This window comes from Callorhinus ursinus, unplaced genomic scaffold (genome assembly GCF_003265705.2).
Source record: "Callorhinus ursinus isolate GAN/ISIS: 27379988/994484 unplaced genomic scaffold, GSC_fseal_2.0 scaffold7, whole genome shotgun sequence".
Lineage (NCBI taxonomy): Eukaryota > Metazoa > Chordata > Mammalia > Carnivora > Otariidae > Callorhinus > Callorhinus ursinus.
Genome location: NW_027397069.1, coordinates 9879617 through 9904939, shown reverse-complemented (window position 1 = coordinate 9904939; position 25323 = coordinate 9879617). Strand labels below are relative to the sequence as shown.

The 25323-nt window shown below is 37.3% G+C and overlaps 1 protein-coding gene across 2 annotated transcripts in view; it reads right to left on the bottom strand.

The window, feature by feature from the left end:
• Window positions 1–25323, bottom strand: part of UGGT2 (UDP-glucose glycoprotein glucosyltransferase 2) — a 178333-nt gene that overhangs the window by 116494 nt on the left and 36516 nt on the right. For both annotated transcript variants that reach the window (XM_025875171.2, XM_073894385.1), the window contains 5 exons: window positions 23141–23237; window positions 20209–20281; window positions 17623–17723; window positions 12872–12971; window positions 10319–10379 (listed from right to left, as the gene is read on the bottom strand). In XM_025875171.2, coding sequence (XP_025730956.1) covers window positions 10319–10379; window positions 12872–12971; window positions 17623–17723; window positions 20209–20281; window positions 23141–23237 — 432 coding nt within the window. The remainder of the gene's footprint in view (window positions 1–10318; window positions 10380–12871; window positions 12972–17622; window positions 17724–20208; window positions 20282–23140; window positions 23238–25323) is intronic.

Here is a 25323-nt window from a genome sequence, read left to right as displayed (position 1 = left end):
AGTCGTTAAGCATCTGCCTTCAGCTCAGGTCATGATCCCAGGGTCCTTGGATCGAGCCCCACATCGGGCTCCCCGCTCTGCGGGAAGCCTGCTTCTCCCTCTCCCACTCCCCCCTGCTTGTGTTCCTGCTCTTGCTATGTCTCTCTCTGTCAAATAAATAAAATCTTAAAAAAAAAGAAAAAGAACACCCACAAGGAGTGTTTCAAATTCTTCCTTATATAGGCTTTATACACTTGTTAAGTTTATTACTAGATGCTGTTTCTTTTGCTATTATGAGTCTTTTTCTTTTCTTTTTTAAATCTTCCAACTAGCTGTCTACAATACATGGAGCCTATTGGATTTTATATATATATATATACACACACATATATATATATGTGTATATATATATATGTGTATATATATGTGTGTATATATGTATATGTGTATATATATATATGTGTGTATATATATATATGTATATATATATTAATCATGTAACCTATTACCTTTTGTTGTGGACTAAGGCATGTCCCTCTCCAAATTCAAATACTGCAACTCTAACCCCCATTGCGACTGTATTTAGAGACGGGGACTTTAGGGATGTAAATAGGGTGAAATGAGGCCATGAGGGTGGTACGCTTCATATGCATAGAGGAAAGGCCATGGGAAGACACAGTGAGAAGGTGGCTGTCTATGAGCCAGGAAGAGAGCCCTCACCAGAAACAGAATCTGCCAAAACCACCATCTGGTTAGGCTCCCAACCTATGAGAAAATAACTTTTTTTTGCAGCCACCCAGGTCACAGAAGCCTGAGCAGACTAGTACCCCTTTCTATCTCTGGCTTTTGGCTTTTTTAGCGATTTTTTTTTTTAAAGATTTATTTATTTGAGAGAGAGAGAATGAGAGAGAGAGAAAGTACATGAGAGGGGGGAGGGTCAGAGGGAGAAGCAGGCTCCTTTGCTGAGCAGGGAGCCTGATGTGGGACTCGATCCCGGGACTCCGGGATCATGACCCGAGCCGAAGGCAGTCGCCCAATCAACTGAGCCACCCAGGCGCCCTTTAGCGATTCTTTTACACCTCATTTCCCCCAATGTTTACACTTCAACATATTTCTCTTGAAAAATAACATTGGCTAAGAGCTAATACAATAATAAGTTACAATGACAATAATGAGCCTCATTGTCTTGTTCCTGATTTTGGTGAAAATGCCCCTAGTACTTTTCCACTAGTAAGATACTGGTTTTTAAGCCAAGATATACACAAATACACATGCACACACTTTTAATCATGTTTTAAAAAAGTATCACTGATTCCCGTATGAAGTTTTTTTTAATTAATTTTTTTACAATCAGGAATAGGTCTTGAATTGTATAAAATGCTTTTCCACCTCTATAGAGATAATCATGCTACTTTACAACTAATATCTTTTTTTTTTTCCAAGCTCTGTTATTTATTCATCTTCCACTCAGTCTAAAAAGCCATAAACTTTGCACTGATGGATGTAAATCGTCTCAATTAGTTCCAATTGTGTGCTAGCAAATGTGAACTCTCTGCAGTTTAATAATCAGAAAACCTTGGAACTCAGATGGGAGTGAAGTCAGGGTAAGAAAAGGGGGTGCTGCTTGAGACAAACTGAGGGTTCTAGAGGGGAGGGCGTGGGGGGATGGGTAAGCCTGGTGATGGGTATTAAAGAGGGCACATACTGAATGGAGCACTGGATGTTATACCCAAACAATGAGTCATGGAACACTACATCAAAAACTAATGATGTAATGCATCATGATTAACATAATAAAATAAAATAAAAAAGAAGAAGGGCTGTAAGTTTACCCTGAAGAATGGAAGATTCAAGGACTCACAAGAGCTGTCTTCAAATTTATGAAGGCTGACACAGGCATGGGGCTAGCCATGTTTTCACAGACCCCACAGGTTGGTGCCCTGACCAGTGGGAGAAAGATTTTGTCCCAATGAAATGAATTTTCTAATGCTAAGAGCTTCTCAAATGGGACCAGTCTCTCAGGAGGAAATAAATTTCCCTTTATTTCAGATGTTCAGAATAAGTTGGTTCATGCATGACATGGAGGTACAAGGTGGAGGGTTGAGTATCATGTGTCTGTTTGAGAATGTATGTGGGTGTGTGGCCATGTATGGGTTATTCAGAAAATGGGGGTTTAAAGGATGACCTTCTAGGATTCCTGTGACCCAAGGTGGCTGTAATAATTGTCACAGGCAGATTATTTCTCCAAGTCCTCCTTTTTAACGTATCTAGTACATCCAGGGGCGCCTGGGTGGCTCAGTTGGTTAAGCGACTGCCTTCGGCTCAGGTCATGATCCTGGAGTCCCGGGATCAAGTCCCACATTGGGCTCCCTGCTCAGCAGGGAGTCTGCTTCTCGCTCTGACCCTCTTCCCTCTCGTGCTCTCTCTCAATCTCTAATAAATAAATAAAATCTTTAAAAAAAAAACGTATCTAGTACATCCAATCCAGTGCATCTATGGATTCACTTTATTTTTTAATAACCAGTGAGTGCATATGGATAGAAAGAGGCTAGCCTGGGGTTTAGATGTCGGTTTATCCTGATCACTGCCATTACTAGTGGTGTGACCTCTGGCAACTACAACTAATATCTTAATGTTGTTATTATATGAATAGATGTCTTAATATGGAACCATCCTTGCATTCCTCAAACTTCATTTAATTATGATAAATTTTGCCGTTGTCTTTTAATGCATTAATTTTTAGTGTGTATTAATTTCTTCTTTCTTTTGATTATTGCTCTTTTCCTTTTTTTTTTTTTTTTAAAGATTTTGTGAGAGAGCGAGCGAGCGAGCATAAGCAGGGGGAGCAGCAAAGAGAGAAGCAGGCCCCCTGCTGAGCAAGGAGCCTGACATGGGGCGTAGTCCCAGGACCCTGGGATCATGGCCTGAGCCGAAGGCAGACACTTAACTGACCAAGCCAGGCATCCCATTTTCCTAACCTTTTAGGTCTGGTATTAATTCCTTTATTTTTATTCTTTCATTTTTACTGATGTAAGATTTTAAGGCTTTTCTCTGAACTTTGTTTTGTGCCCCAAAGATTCTAATAGCTTGTGTTTTTAAACATCATTAAGAAATACTGCAGTTTTGGGGCACCTGGGTGGCTCAGTTGGTTAAGTGTCTGACTCGATCTTAGGCCTTGATCTCAAGGTCGGTAGTTCAGGCCCTGTGCTGGGTATGGAGCCTACTTATAAAAAAATACTGCAATTTTGAAGTGTGTTTTGTTTTTCCTTCTATTTAAGAGTAAATAGAGTTTTAATTTCTTGGTAAATAAGCCCTTTCTCCTGATTTTGTTATCAACTTCTAGTTTGACTGCATTGGAATGAGAGGATTCTTTTCTATCAGATCTACTTTCTAGATTTTTTTTTTTTTGCCATTTACTCCATAAAAACTTGAGAAGAGGTATATTTTCTCTACTATCAGGATACAAAATCTATTATATATCTAGAAGACTTATCACATTGATAATGTTGCTTGGTTGTCAATTACTTATTTTTTGACTACATCAGTCTTAGGTAAATTCTGCTTTTCCTTCCATCCCTAGTAGTTTCTGTTTTATGAATGTTGCTACAGTGCTTTGATGTATAGCCACTAATACCTGCTATATTTTATTAGTATTATACAGGGCCCTTTTTTGTTCATTAATATTTTTAGGCCTGAATTTGGCTTTATAAGGTATTAAGATCACTACCCCTGCAACACAGCATTTGCTTGGTTCACCTTTGCCCCAACTTTAATTTTTAACATTTCTGAATTAGTTTAAGAGTTTTTATTTCACATACATTTATCTGCCCAATGATTCAAACTGAAAACTTTTCTAATGTTAAGCTTATCTACATTTATTGATATGACAGAGGTTAGCCTCAATGGTCATTCTTTCCTGCTGCATTTACTCTTCCTAGATGTAATTTTTTTTTTAATTTTTTTATTGTTATGTTAATCACCATATATTACATCATTAGTTTTTGATGCAGTGTTCCATGATTCATTGTTTGTTCATAACACCCAGTGCTCCATGCAGAACGTGCCCTCCTCAATACCCATCACCAGGCTAACCCATCCCCCCACCCCCCTACCCTCTAGAACCCTCAGTTTGTTTTTCAGAGTCTAGATGTAATTTTTTTAAGAGATTTTATTTATTTATTTTGAGGGAGAGAGGGAAAGAGAGAATGCAAGCGAGGGAAGGGGCAGAGGCAGAGAATCTCAAGCAGACTCTGTACTGAGCGTGGTGAGCGAGGCGGTGCTCAATCTCACAAGTCTGAGATCATGACCGGACCTCAACTCAAGAGTCAGACACTTAACCGACTAAGCCACCCAGGTGCCCTGTCTTTCTAGATGTTTTTTTTTTTTTTAAATGTCATTCACAAATGGTTTGGTCTGTGTGTATTTCTTTTTTTTTAGGTTCTTTTCCTCCTTGGGTAGATTAGACTTTTGCTCCACTAGTTACTATTACACATGTATCATCATGTAATACGCTCAGTCATCTCTTCTTTAAATGGTATCTAATGATCCTATTACAAAAAATAATAAAGTCAGTTGCTGACCTCTTCCCGCTGCCTCCCCTACTGCACGGCCCAACCTCACTCAATAGTTTTCTACTCTTTAGTGGTTAACTATGTACTTTTAATATGTTTAGGCTTTGAAGCATTGCTTGACTTTTCAGCTTTAATCCAATTTGCTGATTCCCAAGTATCGAAGGTAGTGCAATCAGCAAGTTTGTTCTATTTTCTACCTCCCTCACTACCTGTATTCCTTGCAATATTGTATCATGTCAGAGCAGGTGCTATTTACATACTACACGATAACTCCTTCCCTGAGGTTTGGCAGTTATTCTGCCGAAGAATCTTCAGTTAGTCCTTGGTTGGAAGAAATTCCTCAGAAGGCACTCTTTCCTTAAGCTCTTGTTGTTCAATGTTTTTGTAGCCTAGATATGCATATCTACCTGAAAGTCAGGTTGAAGGACAGTTTTTCTTTCCAGGAGTATCCCTTAGGTAGAACTTCACTATCTCCTGGGGTTGAATACTGTTTTTGAAAATCTGATGCCAATCAGATTTTCTTTCCTTATAATCCTTATTGCTAAATGTACAAATAATTCCTTTTTTCCCAAAGCCTTTGTTTTGATGATTCCTAGTCAATTTTCCCAGTTACACAGTATACCCTTTTAATAATGTGGGTTCAAGTCTTTTATTTCAGAAAATTGTCTAATTACAGTTTTAAACATTTGCTCTGTCCATTTCAGAGACTCCACTATAGGAATGTTGGATTTCCTTTACCTGCCTTTTACTTATCATTTTTCTTGAATCCTATTTCTGTTTTAATTTCTTTGCATTTCTTAATTCTATCCACTATGTCTTCTACTGTGTTTTTTATAAGGTCAGTTCTCCTTTGTGCCATTTGTAATTTTGATTTTCATTTATGAAATGGTTACTTTCAAGATCTTTGTAAAGTGCTTCCAGCTCTGGTTTCACACACTCTGGTGATCTGAGCATCACCCCCTCTTCTCGGCCCATCTTTGCTGTGAGTCACTGTCATTCGGCATTATGTGTTGCTTCTCAGTTTCATTAGCTTTTCAAGCACATGTCTGAATGTCGTGTTGCAATCTCTCTGCTTACTGAAGTTTCTTCATCTATAGTATAGTTTTGCTCCTCTCCCCCTTTACAGTGAGATCGTTAGATGGATTTAGTAGTTCTACCTTTCTGATTAAGCATATCTGAATTACTTAGATTTTCTTGGAGTAAAAGAAGCAAAATTAGCCTTCCAGGTTTCTGGCCTGAAGTTTCCTTATAGAGATCAGCAGTTTAAGCTGGGTCACCCAATGTAGACAGTCTTCCTTAGATTCTCCAACATTAACCCGGCTCAAAGGCTCTGATCACCAGGCACTTGATCTCTTCACTTTGCCACCAGAGGATGCTGCCCTTATCTCCTGGATGAGCTGTCCCCTTGAACTGGCCAGGTTTTCTTACATCTGCCACTTCCGTGCACTTCACACGACTCCTCTCTCCACCTCCCTCAGCAGACGTGTCCTCTCCTGTTTTAGTCCCACCTGCCCGTAGTGTTCCGACTCAGAGTAGAGTCCTCTCCTCTGACGGTGAGTGCTTGCTGATGCTCTCTGGGGCTGTCATTCTGGGACCCCCTCCATGTTCCACTCTTCCCTCCACGCGACTGTGGCTTTATACTTCAGTTCCACTGGTGCTGGACATTTCCCCCCCACACAAAATTTAGAGTTTTAGGTTTTTGCCTTCTGCTAGTTTTGCTGAAAATGTTGTTTCATTCTTCCTGTTGCTATGTATGATTTTTAGGAGAATAAATAGGACTATTTTGAATTGGGCTGCAGCCATATTCCTATTGGAACCAATCACTATATTCTTAACAAAATGTCAGCTTAGGCCAGCTTTAACTCAAAATATGACTAAATAAAATTAACCAAAGCCAGCCTCCCTACCTAAGTTGATAATAAAATGCTGAATTATACAAATAATAAAGATACTACAATTTAAAAGATTCAAATAATTCCTAAAAAATGTGGAGATATAGCAAATACTAGGATTGACAGATAATGTTAATCCTAGATAATGTAAATGAAAGATCTTTTTAAATGTGATATTAGAATTAACTCTTTCTGTAATAATTCTAACCTTAAAACTTGTTGCTTTAGCTACATTTCCATTATTTCTGCCATCTTGCAGTTGTATATGTTTACAAAATATGCTCACAGAGGATTCTAATCTGAACCATATAATTACATTTTACAGGAGAGGTTTAAAGAAGATGACTTCCTCAAAGCTAGTACCAGGGGGCGCCTGGGTGGCTCAGATGGTTAAGCATCTGCCTTCGGCTCAGGTCATGATCCTAGGGTCCTGGGATCGAGCCCCACATCAGCAGGGAGCCCTGCTTCTCCCTCTCCCTCAACTGTTCCCTCTGCTTGTGCTCTCTCGCTCTGTCAAATAAATAAATAAAATCTTTAAAAAAAAAAAAAAAAAAAAGCTAGTACCAGGAACTAAACCCAGAACTTCTGCCTGTTCTTTCTTATTTCCATAGCTACTTTATTCCTTCAGTTCTTCTAATAGCCCTAAAATCATGGTTTCATAGAGCAACAGAAATTATTCTGAGTTTCTTTCAAACATAGAAACATTGTTTTATAGTTTCAAGAGCATAAGATAAAATGCAATTTAACAAATGGAAAAGGAATGTATGAAATTTAACATATTTGATGATATTACTGTAACCAAGTTCTTAATATAAAGAACTCCCAAATCTCAGTGGCTTACTAAAGGAAACATTTACTTCTTGCTCATATCATATATTCACACCTTCAAGTCATCTTCACTTCTACTCCAGGGCCTTTTTCATTTCAGGCGCCAGACCAGGCGAGCAGCCTCTATGTGGGACATGCCTCATGAAAGCAGAAGCAACAAGGCAACTGAACCACAAAGCATCTGCTTGCACAGATGTGGGTATCTGCTCATTTTATATTAGCTAAAGTGACATGGCATCAATCAACATCAGAGGGAAAAGAGTGATTGTGAACAATAACATAATCCATCTCAATATTTCATGTTTTCCCTCTGCAAAATATCAACCAATGATCTTAAATTTTTAAACAGCCTTTCCCCCTATGACTTTCTATCTACTAGCAATATCAAATCTTTGGTCATAAAGTACTATAGGGAAAATAACACTGTCTCTCCCCACTTTTCTAGCTAGCTACTATCTACTTCTTGAGTCATCTCTTGCCCTCCTAGAGGGAAATGAGACCACCTATGTCATTACAGCTCAACTACTGGGACTGAGAATGGAGATCACTTGAGCCAGTATCACTTAACTATTACAGGAAATTCTTGTCCAGGAAGATAAAGTTATAGATGATTAAATAACCATTTGCTTCAGGAAGTTCTTGCAAACAAATTGTTCCAGGCAAATCTGGAATATATGTGCAAAACAGTCTGGTTTGCAAATCTGAACAGTTACCTAATCTGGGCAAAGAGTTTGCTTGTAAGTTGGCTCATCAAAACCATCACTTTTGTGTTGACCGATCCTAAACTACTATGTTACAAACTCCACGCAATCCCAAATAATTCCCTCCACCTTGAAAGACCCAATCAAACCTCAGGAACAGAAGCTCTAGAACCTATAAATAATCTACCATAACATCCTTCATTTGAGAGTAAGATTCTACCATGGTATTGTTCTCCCTTACTTCAGTAAGTGATTAAACTCAGCTTTGCTTTATCAACAGGTTTTCCTGTTGGTTTTCACAGAGGAGCTGACAGTCTACATTAGACTCCTCCTACCCCACCTGGTTTTATTAAATGCATTTCTCTAAATTTTGTATGTTGTTCTTCTGGAAATAGGAGTCAGTCAAGAATTTTGAGAAAAAACAAAAGTAGATCAAATTTCTTAATCTCCCCAAATATCTTTGTTTTCTCATTACCTGGCAAGATGTTTGGCCCTTGAACAAATTCTAAGTGCTTATGAGATTGATCTGAAATGAACTATGTATCAGAGCATAAATTCTGGTTCTTTTACCAACTCTATGACCTAACAGAAATCACTGGATCTCATTTTATAAATTGGGGTATTAATAACTGCTATAATACACACATAATTTATAAAACTACCTGTTGCTAAACATTGACTATATTACAGATAACATTTAAACATTCACCAGTTTTTAATTCAACAAATATTTCTGAGGGAAAGCGCCACACCAGGCACCATACTCATTCAAGCCTCCAGATTCAGAGTTTCCTGATTTCCTCAATTCTATCACCTTCCACTTCCACTCTGCTTCAGCAACCAGCTTTGGCTGTTACCCTATGATTAGGCCATCGCACTGGTCTACCTGTGAAATTTTCCAGTGCAATGATCTGGTCTTCAGTCCTTCCAATGACCTCTCTTTCATCCCCACTATATTCTTCTTTAACCTCATGAAGTCCTCCAGCCTTTCGACCCTAAGTCACCACTTGGAGCAGAGCTCAGATGACCAGAACACCCACTCGGGACTGTTAAATGAGCACAAAAATATACTGGATGAAGCCACGGATACTCTGGCATCCTTTGTTTTTCCTCCCTTTTCTTCACTACTCTCTCTTCTTTTCCTACTGCAGGTATGTTATTCAAACAAAATTCACTGGAAATACAGCAACTTTCATTAGAAAACAATCCATTCTGTTCCAAGAAGGGTAACAGCAATTAGGAAAATTACAGAAAGGAGTAATACTACAACTAGTTTTGGAGGATAAGCAATAATTTGTTAGGTGGTCAGCAAGGCAACACCACCCCATACAGGGGTGCCGTGTGACGGCTCTCAACACCCAGCCTCCAGCCACGGACTAGGCCTCTACTTCTTCACTATTACTGTTGGAGTTGTTGGTCACCATCAGGAGAGCTGACATCTATTGAGAGCTCTGTCTCCATGGGACAGGCACTGTTGGCTGGCTCAGCTAACCCACCTCTCCTCAGCTTGCCTCAATTACTAGAAAAGAACACGAGTTTTCTAGCCTCCCTTGCAGCAAGAGATAGCTTCATGACAAAATTCTGGCCAACGTGATGGAAGTAGTCAGCTGAAGTGTTCCAGGAAGGCTTTAGAGAGGATACATGTGGCTAATACCATCCTCCTGCCTCTTTCAGCTTTGAATACAAATAAGAAGCCTAGAGCTGTGGGAGCCACTCTGCAGCCACAGAAGGAGAAAATCTGTAACCACCTACTCTGAGACTTTTTTACGTGAGAAAAACAAACTCCTAGTGTTCAGGGCCCTGTGCATCTGGTTCTATTTCTTAAAGCCAAGGCAGTCCTATGTCATTAAGCTGGGCAGTGTTCTAAGCACTTCACAAATACTACACAGCTAGGGTCATTTGGGTTCTTAAGGTAATTTAAGAGACCACTTGGCAGAATCTTATCAAATTACTGATCAACTGTGCCCTATATGACATGATTCTAATAATGTTCCTGTGGTCCAAACCTGACTCGGGCCTCACAAGCTTTTAAAGCAAAACCAATTATGAGAAACAGAATCGTTAACTCATAGCTTTATTCTTTATCCTATAAAGAAAACCATACTATGTGGGCAGAAGATCTGGAGTACAGGGTGCATGAAGAAGTAAGATATATGTCAGGAAAGATTGGCTAGGATCACAGACTGTAAGCTATATAAAGTAGACAATCTAAAAATGGAAAAACCTGAACTGTTTTAACAATCAAAAAAGCACAAATTATCATTTTCTTTTTTGCATGAAAATTGGAGATCCAAAGTCTAAAATAGTGATATTAGTGTAGTAAATTAAAAAAAAAATTCAAACAAACCTTTTGATTTTCCTGTATTTCCTCCCTCATAAGTTGATTTACAGCAATTCTGGTCAGAGATCTGGGAAAATAAATACTGATACAATTAATTTTTTCTTAAATATTTAAGACTAATCTGTAATTCAGTGTAATATAATACTCTGGATAAGAACCTAAAATCTCGAAATGCTTCATAACCGAAAAGTATACATTTCCACGCAGCCTATTTGACAACTGGTACAATGGCTTTCATTTGACAAGGGTGTTCGATGCAGGTGGATTACAGACTGTCAAGAGTTCATGCACACTCTGGGTGATGTATGGAGTTGCTGAATCACTGTACTATACACCTGAAACTAATATAATACTGTTTGTTAATTACACTGGAATTAAAATAAAAACTTAATTTTAAAAAAGGGCTCATGTGTACTAACTGTATGCATTAAGTACTGTCAGAACTTGTTTACTACTAGATACTTATTTTTCAAATATACTTGACTGAAAATGCTATTTTGTGCTATTTGGCCCGTACAGAGAAATTTTGCATGAAATTACCAATATCATCAAATGTGTCAATGCAAACGGGCAATTTTCAGAATACCTGGACATAAAGATTTTGGTTAACCTGGGACCTCTACCAGAGCATGTAAGTTCTAAACGACTAATAAAACTGATTTCATGTATTCACTCTTGAATATCCCCTATAACTTAAAGACAGAGAAGATTTTTTTTAACAAGTCTATTAACTACATTTATTTGACTTGATAACTCCTAGCAAAATTAGTTACATATTTGTCAATTTTATGCAAATAAAATTATTGAAAAATTAAAAGATTGATAATGTAAAGTTCAGCTTTAAAGGAAGGGAAAAATGAAGGGGGGGAATCAGACGGGGAGATGAACCATGAGAGACGATGGACTCTGGGAAACAAACTGAGGGTTTTAGAGGGTAGGGGAGTGGGGGGATACGTTAGCTCAGTGATGGATATTAAGGAGGGCACGTACTGCATGGAGCACTGGGTGTTATACGCAAACAATGAATCATAGAACACTATAGCAAAAACTAACGATGTACCGTATGGTGACTAACATAACATAATAAAAAAAAATAAAGTAAAACACAAGCAGAAAGGGGTATCTTAAAACAACCCACAATAAGTATGCATTATCTCCTAAAATTTGGCAGCATTTGAGAGAAATCACATTAGATAATTTGATAATGCAAATTTTTCATTCATTTAGCAAATATTTTATCATTTATTGATTGTCTATTGAGTGGCTTTACAGATATGCTCAAGCCTATAAATTAGCCACTGAGCAGTGTTACCATAGTTTGCAATTTTTTTTAATGATCAACCACAAACTAAGAGCAGAGTTTAGCAACAGAACCCTGGATTACAACTGACTTACTGTCAACAGAGTGAATAAACGGTCTTCTTATTTTTAGAGTTATTTCACTTAATTTGCATTTGACCTAGTAATTTCAGAAACAGCAGTGCAGCTAAACATTTATGCACATATGCATATTTCTGTTCTAATATATAAATACTGACTTCTCAAATTCTTGAGTGTTTAAACTAAAATGAACACAAAGAGTCACATCAATACATTAATTCTTAATCTGTAAATAAGCTGACAAACCCCTCTATTTCAGGGTCCCCTGGAAAGGTTCTTGTTATCTTGTGGCCAACTCTGTACTACTTATTTATCTTACAAAGGAAAGAATATCTAGATGTAAATTCAGTAATCTGCAGTGTGGACAAATGTACAACCTAGTGTCTGAGACACACAGAGGCACAGCAATCCCCCACAGGCGGAGAGGGCTGTGACCACGGCAGGAATGCTCTCCCCTTCAGGAAAAACAGGGCTGCACTTGTCACGGGCTCTGTATCTTCAAGATAAGCTAACTTATTTTCACTGGTTGCTTATAATTGTAGATCCTGTCATTCCTAACCAGACTACAAATGCATAAGAGTTTTGTTATTTCGTAGAAGTACTGATTACTTTTAGACATGCAAATGTATTATCTATTGAACTGCAAGATATGTTTAATGTAAAATCTGTATTTCTGGAAGAAGTTCGATTAGGTATCCTACTGGAAAAAAAGTAAATATTCCATAAGTAAGACATTACTACCTGTTTAGAATCTGAAAGGGTAAGAACATGATCTAGCCATACTCTGGGCATAAATCTATTTAGAATAATACTTTTCATCGCCCCCTACCTAGAAAAGAGAAAAATTACTCCCTCATTATTCATTCCTTAAACAAGTTTACCATATCTGGATTACCATACCACTGTTTATGTTTAAACAATTTTAATAAATTATTTTTCCTTTCTATTTGCCTCTAATTCAGGAATTCTATCTTACAGTACACACACACGTATACACAACCCAATACTCTCCTCTGATAAGAAAACAACATGCATATGATGAAGAAATATCCTGAGTTCATTAACACTGTATCTATTAGAATTCATATCACCATGTTAAAATGAAATCAGCTATTTTCATAAAATTTATTTAATGGAAAAAGTTCTGGCTATAAATCAAAGTAATAAGCTTTAACATACCTGGCTTTTATGGGGAAGTTCTGTGAAATGTCTTTCATTAATTTTACAGCATCATAAACTGGAGTGGACATTATTTGAGAAGCTGCCTGAAAACTAAGATCTGGAAAAAAAAATTAAGCAATCTAGCATAGTATCAGATCTTTATCAACATCACCATGTAATTTAAATAATTTAGTCAACACTTCTTGCCATGTATGTATATATAGCTATTAACACTCTTATATATTTTAACATTCTTCAAAAGTTTTAAATGGAAGGCTATCACTTATGTCCAAATAAGGTAAGCTTTACACTTTCATGAAGGACTAATTATCATTTAATACCTATTGTTTTCCACAAATTACAGTATAGCTTCAAAAAGATACAGGGAAAGAAATGTCGATGCAAAACTATTTTTTCTAAGGTTGAAGAAAACATGAAACAAAAGCTTTGGTAAGAATAACAAAAGGAAAAAAGAGCTTTGAGGAGCCAATTCTGGAAAGAACTTTAAAATCCAATGTGTCCAACTCAGTAAATATCAAACACTCACTTTCTCTTTCAACATGTTTTAACTTTATACCACAATGAAAATAAAATCCTAAACTTGGTATTTTCCTCGATACTACAATTCTATGGAAAGCAAACTGTGGCTTATGTGGTCAGTCTCCAGTATGTCGTAAGTAGTCATTTTTCTTAGTCTCCTTTACCTTGTCAAGATTCAGAAAAGACTTTAAAGCTGAGTTCTGTTCATTACCGAACAGTGAAACATATTGTTTCTCTTTAACATTTCACCATGGGTAGAAACCTAGCTTACCATATGTTAGCAAAATAACCAGTTTAGCATAACAAGGCTAGTTTTGTTTCCACGTTCTCAGGATAGTGAATTGGGTTGGAGTCAAAGCTTAGGAAGAGAGGTTCTTAGCACAGCTTCCCATGGGATGGAGAGCCTAACAACCAAGGTTCAAATTCCACCTATCACTTTCTAGCTGAGTAACTTTAAATAGCATTTCCTCAACCAGCTTCAGCGAGTTTCCAGCTCCAGCAATGCAGTGAAATTGTCAGTGCTCAGTACTATCTCCTGATTGCCAAACACAATAGCCATTTCTCAATGCTTATCTCACTAAGATCTTCTGCAAGGGGATCACTTCCTGCAAAGAAGTACTGACTTTCTATTCAATAAATGGTGCTGCGAAAACTGGACATTCACATGCAAAAGAATGAAAATGGACCCCTATCTTACACAATACACAAAAATCAACTCAAAATGGGTTAGACTTAAATTTAAGACCTAAATCCATAAGATCCTGAAAGAAAACATAGGAATAAGCTCCTTGACATTAGTTTTAGCAATGATTTTTTGGATTTGACACCAAAACCAAAGGCAGCAAAGTGAAAATGAACAAGTGGGACTCTATCATACTACAAACTTTCTACACAGCAAGGAAATCAACAAAATGAAAAAGCAAGCTACAGAACGGGAGAAAATATTTGCAAATCATCTGATAAGGGGTTAATAACAAAAATATACAAGGAACTCATGTAAACTGGTATAGCCACTATGGAAAACATTATGGGGATTCCTCAAGAAAGTAAAACTAAAATCACCATGTGATCCAGCAATCCCACTTCTGCATATGTATCCAAAGGAAATGAAATCAGTATCTCAAAGAGCTATCTGTACTCCCATGTTCACTGCAGCAGTATTCACAGTAGACAAGATGGAAACAACCTAAATGTCCACGGATGAGTGACGGTTAGAGAAAATGTGGTACATACATATAGTGGAATATTATTCAGCATTAAATAGAATAGAAATTTTGCCATTTGTAACAACATGGTGAACCTGGAGGACATTATGCTAAGTGAAAACAGCCAGACAGAGAAAGGCAAATACTGCACAGTATCACTTATATGTAAAATCTGAAAAAAAAAAAAAAAAAAAAAAAAAGTCAAACTCACACAGAGTAGAAAAGTAGCTGCCTGGGACTGGATAGAGGAAAGATGGAGAGGTTGGGAAAAGGGCATACATTTTCAGCTATAAGATGAAGAGGGGATGAGAATCTAACATATACCAGGGTGACAAGAGTTGGTATCACTGTACTGCATAATTGAAATTTGCTAAGGGAGTAGAAAGTAAATGTTCTCACTAAAAAAAGTACCTGATACACAAGGAGGTGCTCACTATTGATGAATGAATGAATAGTAAAATTACAAGATCCTTTATGTTGTTTCTCATTCTATTGTTATTAAAGGCATTTATAAGTAATACAATTTTTAACTGATGTGTATATTTAGGGATATACATATTTTTAGGTGAGAAAACTTAGTCATTGCTTACATGACTGAATGGTGTAACAACTTATAAAAGAGGAAGGTGTATGATCAAAGATCTTGCCTGACAGTATTTGGCTATACAACATTATACTCAAAAAGGCACAATGCTAGGCAGAAGAAAGAATTTAGACTTTATAATGATACAGATCTGCTCATTTTAGGTATCCCTGATTTGTGCTTTATCAGATTTGTGAACTTAGATTCATTATTTTAAGTGTCCATTTCTTAATTTCCTCATCTGGAAAAGTGGAATATATAACTCATATGAGTTTTTAAAAAAGTAATTAGGATAATGTATATAAATAGCCTAACATTTTGCCAGATAGAGTGTTGGCTTTTTTTTTTTTTTTTAAGATTTTATTTATTTGACAGAGAGAGAGAGACAGCGAGAGAGGGAACACAAGCAGGGGGAGTGGGAGAGGGAGAAGCAGGCTCTTGGCCGAGCAGGGAGCCCAACGCAGGGCTTAATCCCAGGACCCTGGGATCATGACCTGAGCCGAAGGCAGACGCTTGACGACTGAGCCACCCAGGCGCCCCTCTGGTTTTCAAAATTTTTATGTTTACTAAGATCCTTTGAAGATATGCAGGGTCTATTTTAGCTCAGTTTATCTTCAGAATCCAGTGTTTTCCAAAATGTCAGTTGGAACCCATTAGTTAGTAGTGAAATCAGATGGATAGGTAAGAAGTTATTTTTCTAATGAAATAGGGTAGGAAAAAAAGTTTGTCAGATTGAATAAAATGTAGTAAACATACACATTGTATGCAGAAGCTTTTTTTACTTTTCTTTTTTTTAGTTTTGAGCATATCTATGCATTCTTACATCATACACTTGTATATGGGTCTTGAGGTAAAATAGGTTTCCTACTGTAGCTCTCAGCCAAAAATTATGAAACCATGGATGTACAGACATGGCTGACCTGTAGTAGATATACAATAAATATTTGGTAAATCAATAAAAAAGTAAAAAAGATAGTGCTTACATTCTGTCTTGGAAATCTACTTTGTTTAGCTTCTGTAATGTGCTCCTCCACTTCTTCACGGGCTGTACTTTCCACCTTCCCACATGTGGATGAGCACCACAGCGCCCGCCCTCGTGCACCAACTGGTCACTCTACACCACCAGTCAGCTCCCCCTCCTTTGTAAGCCTTTGTGCTAAGATGTTCAGCTCTTTCAGTCTTCTCCTTTTAGCTTACAGACTTTATGCTCTCACCCCATGACTGGACCCTGTCATCTGAGTATCTCACAGTCACTTTAAGCAATCCTTTTAACATCAGTCTCGTTATTCTTGAACTCCACCTTCAACCCTGAAACATACTGACATGTTTTATATTCTCCCTATTCAGGCTCAAAGCTGGGAATCTTCAAGCCATCTGTGACTCCTTTCATCTCCTCAGTATTTGCTCAATCCAGCCTTCCTTTCTATGCGGTCTACCAGTGACAGCACAATCTCCCACCACAGGATTTCAAAGATGTCTTAATGGAGTTCCTGGTTCTGGTTCATCCAAATCTATCTTACATAGTCATTAGCCAGATCCATTAAAACTAAGCTGACTGAGCACATCCTCTGTTTATAAGCCTTCAAAGCACCCCATCACCTACAATTATATTTTCTAAATTATGGGTTCCTTGGAGAACATTTTGAAGGAAGAAGTAGAATGCTGTCTGCCTGAAACAGATGGAGAAACTGGAGAGCAGTGGGCAGTGACTGTTAATGGGTATGTTACTTTCCTTTCCGGGTGATGAAAATACTCTAAAATTGACTGCGGTGACAGTTAAACTCAAAATATACTAAAACCCATCAGATGGTACATTTTAAAGAGATGAACTGTATAGTATGTTATCTCAATAAGCTGTTTAACAGAAAGTTGATGGGAGATGTGATAAAGTTATGGATTACACAGCAAAATGATGTTCCCATGAATGACTAAAAATTACAAGTAATAAAAAAGCAAATTAAAAATCGAAAAGAACTTACAGTTCAAACTAAATTCTGATCACAAGATATCTGCTTACGGGAGGTCAGCACAAGGCTGTTCTAAGCTAACACTGAAATATGCAATGGTCTATTAAACTCAAAATTTTAAACAGAAGAAAACTAGTATGATTTAGTTCTGTTTTCCTGACTGACTAGTCAATGTTATAGATTCCTTGAAATGTGATTTAATACTTGAGATGAACCTACAAGATAAATCAGTGTATACTTTAAAAATGATTAGATAATATCAAAAACTACACTTTGTATAATTTAAACTCTTACAAACATAAAAACATGCTTTGCTTGATGGATAACCTTTTAATTAAATATCAATTTCCACAAAAATTCACATCAGTAATTATTATCTATGAAATAATTTATATCATGTTATATAAAAGCTTATTTATCAGAACAGAGATCAGTTACCAAAATGCTACATTAAAGTAGACCAAAATACTATACCTTGTAGTTCCCAGACTTTCAAAGGCGTCATTTCTTTGTTACTCTCAATCAGGTATTTTTGGAATGCTGTCAGATTATCTCTAAGATCTGAATACCTTTCTCTACATTAGAATATGAAGTAATGTTAATTATCACAAGTTATACAAGCAGTATATTTTTTAAATTAACCCTTTCAAATAATTAGACACAAACTGTTCACCAAGATAATACATCATGAGGCAACTATGCCTGCAGAGCTTAAAAATAATGAGAGCTGTGTATGTGCACTTTTTTCAATATATAAAACAAAACAAAACAAAACAAAACCTGAAGGGATAGACTCTCGATTGTTAACATGGTAACATTACCTAAAAGGGACCCAAGGGTGAGGGCAGAATTATTAGCTTTCATGCTCTATACTTTTTAACATTTTATAAATTACAGTATTGCTTTTATAATTTAAAACAAAACTATTTTATAAAGAAAACACGAATGCTTCCTATACACTTTTGCCTGACGTTAAACACATCTAGGTATCTTTTTTGAGAGTGCCAAATAATAATGTAATAGGAATGACATTTTACTATACATAGGATCTCAACTGTGGCTTCTTTCTTCTAACTCTTATGAAATCAAGACATGGTGCCATTTTAGATTTTAAATAGTATTCTCTCTTAAAAAAACTTTACTTCCAACACAACTTACAAAACATATATTTTTCAACAGTAAAAAGATTTTAAAAAGTGAAATAAAAAATATACAGAACCATATACACAGAAATGCATTAATCTTATATTTAACAATAAACATAGTGTCGATATCATGAAATTTTATTACAGGGACCAGGTTTTAAAAAACAAATCAAGACTGACTACAACTGTTCTTACAGTCAAGTGAAAAAGCACCAGAACTTCTCCTAAAAGGAAACTCACTACAAATTAAATTAACCCCTTTCTCAAATATTTTTTTTTTGAAGATTTAATTTATTTTCCTGGTAGGGAGAGTGAGAGAGCACAAGCAGGGGGTGCAGCAGGCAGAGGGAGAGGGAGAAGCAGGCTCCCCGCTGAGCAAGAAGCCTGATGTGGGGCTCGATCCCAGGACCCTGGGATCATGACCCGAGCGGAAGGCAGACGCTTAACTGACTGAGCCACCCAGGGGCCCCTCAAATATTTTAAATCACAGAATATTAAGTTTATAAGAGCTATTATTGTTTTTCATATTTAACCATAATCTTAACAATTTTCACTGCTGAATTTATGTAACTCAGACAAAAATACATTATTCATATAATATCTCAAAGCAAAGGGTTTTGCCTCAATCGAGTAACTGTGTAAGAACTAATTTTGAGTACTTCCTCTTTTAAAAAACTAATATCCCAGGGCTCCAAAAGCTTCTTGTATGTTGTGCAATTTATTCCAATGGAAAGTTATGTTTAAAAAAGAATTAAGAAAAAAAGAACAGAGTTGTGGATTCCAAGATGTTGAGACAACTGACAATGAAATAAAAATGTATTGTTATCTACTAAATAAATACCTTACTTAGAATAAATGTTTTGGGAGCCTGGGTGGCTCAGTCGGTTAAGCGTCTGCCTTCGGCTCAGGTCATGATCCCAGGGTCCTGGGATCGAGTCCCGCATCGGGCTCCCTGATCGGCGGGAAGCCTGCTTCTCCCTCTGCTTCTCTCTCTCTCTCTGTCTCTCATGAATAAATAAATAAAATCTTTAAAAGAAAAAAAGAATCAATCTGTTTTATGCATTAACTTCTTAAGGCCACTAGTATGCCACTGGACCGATATACTTTAGAAATATAACTCCGTCATCTGTATAAATTAGTAGTCTCCAAAAATGTTCCCTTGCTCTGTAACAATATCTGCTCACCAGGAGAACTGATCTTAGTGTCCTTTATAAATACTTAGAATACCAGGCAAAAATTAAAGCTATTAATAAAAACTGTCCTTTACCTTTAATTAATTTTGCCTTTGTAATGCAACCACACACTTTCCCTTTTGTAAATGAGGGAAAGCACATATAAAACAGCAACCCCATTCATGAGGACTCAGAGGGCACTTACCATCCTGTTCCTGGTCTTCAATCAGTGATGCAGGAAAAAAAAGGGCGGTCACAACTTTAATTTTTGAATGGTTACTTATCCATGTATATGAAATTAAGACCAGATGTTAAAAGGTTTTTACTATGGCACTCCACACACAGAATATTAAGAAATTAAGAAAATAAATTTCTTAATTAAGAAAATAAATATTTTCTCTTCTTCTGAGGCACAAAAATTTTGATTATTTCATGCTAATGACCCAAACCTAGCCATGATTTTTCTAATCCGGTAGATCTGTAAGAGATTCTATAATGTTTTTTGACAAAGATAACTTTGATAACTTCCAATTCTTATTTTTCTAATCATACTCATCGTACTATGAAATTCATGATTATTTTTCCACTGTGTTTTGCATTAACCATGTATTACTTCTATAGTAAATAAAACCAATTACAGGTATACTAAAGAACATGAAACACAGGCCAGCAGAGCATACTGAGCTCCTTTAAGGACAAAATTAAGAGCACAGCAGTGCAACTCCATCTCAATTCAGACTCACTTCAGTCTCTGGAAGAGAAATCCTTGAACTTCATTTGTCTCAATCTCATCCTCTCCAGTAGTACTGGTCACTGCTGTTTTGAAAACAAAAACATTTTCAGACTGGGAAAGGAAGAGGTCATCAAAAATCAGAACGCAAACTTAAATTCTTTTTGTTTTACATTTTTTTCTTTCACAGACCAGCTCACTGATACACACGCGCGCACACACTTGTACTTCTGAGTGTGCTCTGTTTTTAAACAGGCTTGGGTCATTAAATATTTAACCAATGCTTTACATATTACTTCACAGTCATGTTCTATTTTAGAACCAGAATCATAAACCAAAGTGGTCGCAACAAATCCTTTAGCTCTTAAGCCAGGCAGGAGCTCCAGGCCCTAATAAATAGAGGCATGCTTACCTATTTCCAGTGCCTTTAAAGACCACCAAGAAATCTTTAGAAAGACACCAAAACTCATGGTCTCAAAGAGTAAGGATACAACATATTACCATTATTTCCCTTCCCCTTTCCTTCTCCTCTACTCACCAAACAATTATAACATACAGGGTGGCAAATGGTCTATGTGCAGGGTACTTGGGATCACGAGAACTTGTTATGTCTTAGAGCATGGGGCTGCTCTCAGAGTGTGCCTGGGCCCCTCCAGTACCCTCCCGCCCTCTCTCCTGAAGGCCCGCATCCCCTGGACTACAGCTAAAAGCCCTGCATGCTCTGATCCAGTTTCCTTCTCCTCCCTTTTATTTCTTCATCAGGCCAACATTTATTGGCTGCCTGCTATGCTGTTTCCTGTAAGATACACACCAGGAAGAAGAGAGACAGAAAAGACACAAACTCCACTTGGTAGAAAGGAGAGAGACAAATAGACAATTTTAATACAGTATGTAAACCTTCTATGAAATAAAGCATAGAATATATGGGATATAGAGAAGAGAAAACCACCCTTGACAGAGCAAAAAGACAGTCAGCCATCTCAGAGGTACTGACAGGAGTTTTAAAAGATGAGTAGGCCTTTGATGAAAGAAAAGGGGGGCAAAGGAGGAAGGTTTCAGGCAGCAGGAACAGCATATGCTAAGGGATAAAAGTACTCTATAGAGGTTACGAAGGCTTAGCATGGAGCCAAACATGGAGGTATCCAGGCAACAGAAAATTATTCTGTATAGTAGTTTAGTGTTGCAGAACCAGAGGGTATAAATGAGAGGCTGAGGGAGAGTGATAGGGCGGAAAGAGGCTGGAGTATGAAAAGCTTTCTTTGTAATGCTACAGTACTAGAATTTATGGGGGGGGTTATGGGGAGCCTCTGAGGGATTTTAACCAGTGGAGTCACAAAGTCAGATTTTCATCATAAGGAATTCAACCCAAAAGCACTGTGAAGAACACTGATTCATCTATTTTGGGGGGTAAGGAGGACTTGGGGCACAGAAGGCCAAAGATCAGAGAGAAGGCCAGTTAGAATTCTGATGTATAGAGGGGAAAAAACAGAACTGAATTAAAGGAGTGGTGACTAAAATGGAGAAAAGATCTATTCCACACATATGTTTAGAGGGTGACAACAGAATTTAGTGTGTAATGTGTAATACAGATCATTCATGTGATCACCTGACTTTTAAATTTTTTTGTCTGACTTTTTAAGGAAAATTCCACAAGCCCAAGGATAGCTAGAAAATGCCTTCTGTTACTATTATGACTATTAATAAGATACTAAAACATCGTAAAGCTACATATAAGCTACATAGAAATACATAAAATATGAATATTACTACTTGCACAATACTTTCCCAGCACTCTAACTGATAGGACTTAACAGTAATACAGATCTTTATTTGAAGCACAATCAGGAGGACTGGCCAGAGCTAGGTCTGTGATCAGAGCAGGGCCTCCAGGACCAGATCCTGAATAGATAGAGTTGAAGCAGAAGCCACATCTGAGAGCATATAAAAGAATGAACTAAAAACGCTTAACCAGGGGTGCCTGAGTGGCTCAGGTGGTTGGACATCTGACTCTTGATTTCAGCTCAGGTCATGGTCTCAGGGTCCCGGGACTGAGCCCCATGTGAGGCTCCATACTCAGCCCGGAGTCTGCTTGAGATTCTCTCCCTCTCCCCCTGCTTGTGCATGCATGTGCTCTTTCTCAAATAAATAAATAAATCTTAAACTCTTAACCAAGAATCAGGTATAAGTAAATTTTGGATGATTCAGGTAATAAAAGATTTTCATAAGAATCTGAAAACTACTTTAGCTTCTTCAGGTCTCTAGAGTCCTTTATCTAGAGCATGCAGCTTAGTGCACAACCAGAGATATGAGTTTGTAGATCACAGATCTAATCAAATCTACTTCATCTAAACGAGCAATTCACAGGCCTCTCTCACTCTCCTTCAAGTGCAGCATTATCATGCTAACTTCATTATAAATATGTGAGACAAAGCTTCCTAAGACCGCGTGTTGCCAATGACTTTCAGACTGACTGAGACACTGACCCCTTTAGAGGCCCCCTACCCCCCCCCCCAGTCCCACCCTCACTCGGCCCCCAGCCCCTGACTGGCTGGGTACCCCTTTAGATACCCCCCTACCCCCAGCCCCACCTCCAGACTGGGCTGGCCGGCCATATCTGGCTGTCACGACAGCCATGACCAGCCTCATCTACTGCCTCAAACTGCCTTGCATAGGTTACCATTTTTTATATGTTGCTGAAAATGGTTGGGAAGCCACGGGATAAAGCAAAACAAGATGCTTTTTCCAATTTTTAAAGAAGTTTTTGAGAGCACAATATTAAACATATTTCTTTCAGATTAATATCAAATTCTAAACTAAGGAGAAACAGGTCTACCCTATCTCCAGCCTCAAATTAACATGTGTAAGACTATAGTCATTAAATATTTTTGAAAAAGTATATAAGCCTCCAAATTTTTATTCTACTCAAGTACAGAGAGTAAACTTACTTTTAACTTGGGTATCATCCAAAGCTTTGTATTCTGTACTTTTAATCGCCAGCTCCACACCATAGCCAGATAGGTACATTTTCTGTGAGACTGGTTTCTGTTCCAATACATTTAGATTTTAAAAAAGAGAAAATATTTAGTCAAACATCTTTTAAATTCAGGATGTTTGTGTATTAGGACATTAGGGTAAATTTACTAATTTTTTAAAGATTTTATTTATTTGTCAGAGAGAGAGAGCAGAAGCAGCAGAGGGAGTGGCAGGTAGAGGGAGAAGAAGGCTTCCCGCTGAGCAGGGAGCCCGATGCGGGACTTGATCCCAGGACCCTGAGATCATGACCTGAGCCAAAGGCAGATGCTTAACCGACTGAGCCACCCAGGCACCCTTACTAATACTGACTTTTTTAAATCACTGTGGAATATTATTATTTGGGGTACATTTATATTCTCTCTCAAGAGTATATCAAGGACCCAGAATTTGCTTGATTACCACTTCTTTACTTTCTAAAAGCCTTGTCATGGCTCTAATGTTTTAATTGCTCTTTTACAAAGAAAAAATACCTCATCTTTTTGTGTTATACTATGGTAACCTCCCCATTTCTCCTATGAATTAACAGAGGCTCCAATACAATCAAGTTTCAATAAAACTGTACTCCTTTCAGTGAACTACACAGGATTTGCTAATGCAGCAAATGCTATTCATTTGCTAGTTATCTAGATGTAGGACAGCTAGAGTGTTGCCAAAAGTGATACTACTCTTTAGTAGCAAAAGACACCAAAAAATGCACCGTCTTGAACACCCTGATTAAATTTTTATTCACATTTCTCAATGATTAGAATATACCAAATGCCACAAATCAACATCTACTCTTGCAACAATAGGCAAAAGTTGTCTAAAATGGAGTTGTCTGAAGTACTGATGATTGGAATTTTAATACCTAATCTTCCCCTTTCTGTAAAGGGCAAACACAAAATGTACTTGTAGAGATTACCCCATCAAGGAAGAGAACTCACCATTTTTTCAAAAGGTAAGCAAGCTGGATGAATATATGTAACATTTTTAGAAGATGTCTAAAGTTCTTTCTAGCTTCCAGATGGAAATTCTTATCAATTTTGCTACAGTCATCATCATTTGGCACATTCTTTCACAGCTTAGGAAACTAGTTTAACCTAGTGCCCAGCAAACTCCCTAGAACATGCTGTGCATCTCTCTTACTCAAGTTTGCAAGGGGGCAGTTTTGCAATCCTACACATGATAGAGGAAGAGGTGGAGATCGGAGGGAAGGAGAACCTCAATAGTTTTTTTTTTTTCCTTTTATTCTCTTTCCTCCCTAACTTCCCCACCCCCAAACTTAAAATTAAGTATATGACTAGAGGGACTATTCCTGGGCTGTTCTATTTCCAAATAAGATGATATACAAATGAGTTTCAGATATGCAGAGAAATATTTAACACCGCCGCCCACATGAAAATGTAATTTGCTAATTTCTCAGGCACATGCTATACTGAAAGACAGCAGGAGGGAACTGAGTTGTTTATAATTATGGTCATCTGAAAAAGTTGAAAATATTTTAAAGAGTTTTCAATTTCATACAGCTCAATTTAAAAATGCATTTGACTTTCCACCAAAAAGACAATCAGCTGGTAGAGAAGCAAACTGAAGCTCCAAGTCTACATATTTTGTTACAGTTCATAAAAGAAATGCAATTTCACATAACCAATTTCCATTATCAATTCTGAAATATTATTAGCTCCTCAGGAATAAAGATATATGCTTATTAAATTCATATTTACTGTCTCCATTTGAAAATGTATTAATATAAAATGTGAACTGTAGTCTAATAAGTTTAGATTTGCAAACCAAAAATGCTCATAGACTAAACTGGTGAGAAGAATCTTTCTTCATTTTTCTATTTCTTCTCTCCCCACAAAAAGGCATCTGTTCCAAAGGCAGCATAAATATGTCCATTTTATTAGAATTACATGTTGACTAGATTTAAAATATAACTACTTTGAGTGTACGATATATCGTTCATTAAAATAAAGGCTCTAATTTGATGTGACAAAGTGCCCAGATAGTTGGCTAGTATGATTTCATAGTACATTTAATGGTCACATTCTCCAAAAAATAACCTGGGACACTGATTCTTGACAGATGAGCATACCCCCCTGTAGGGCACATTAGA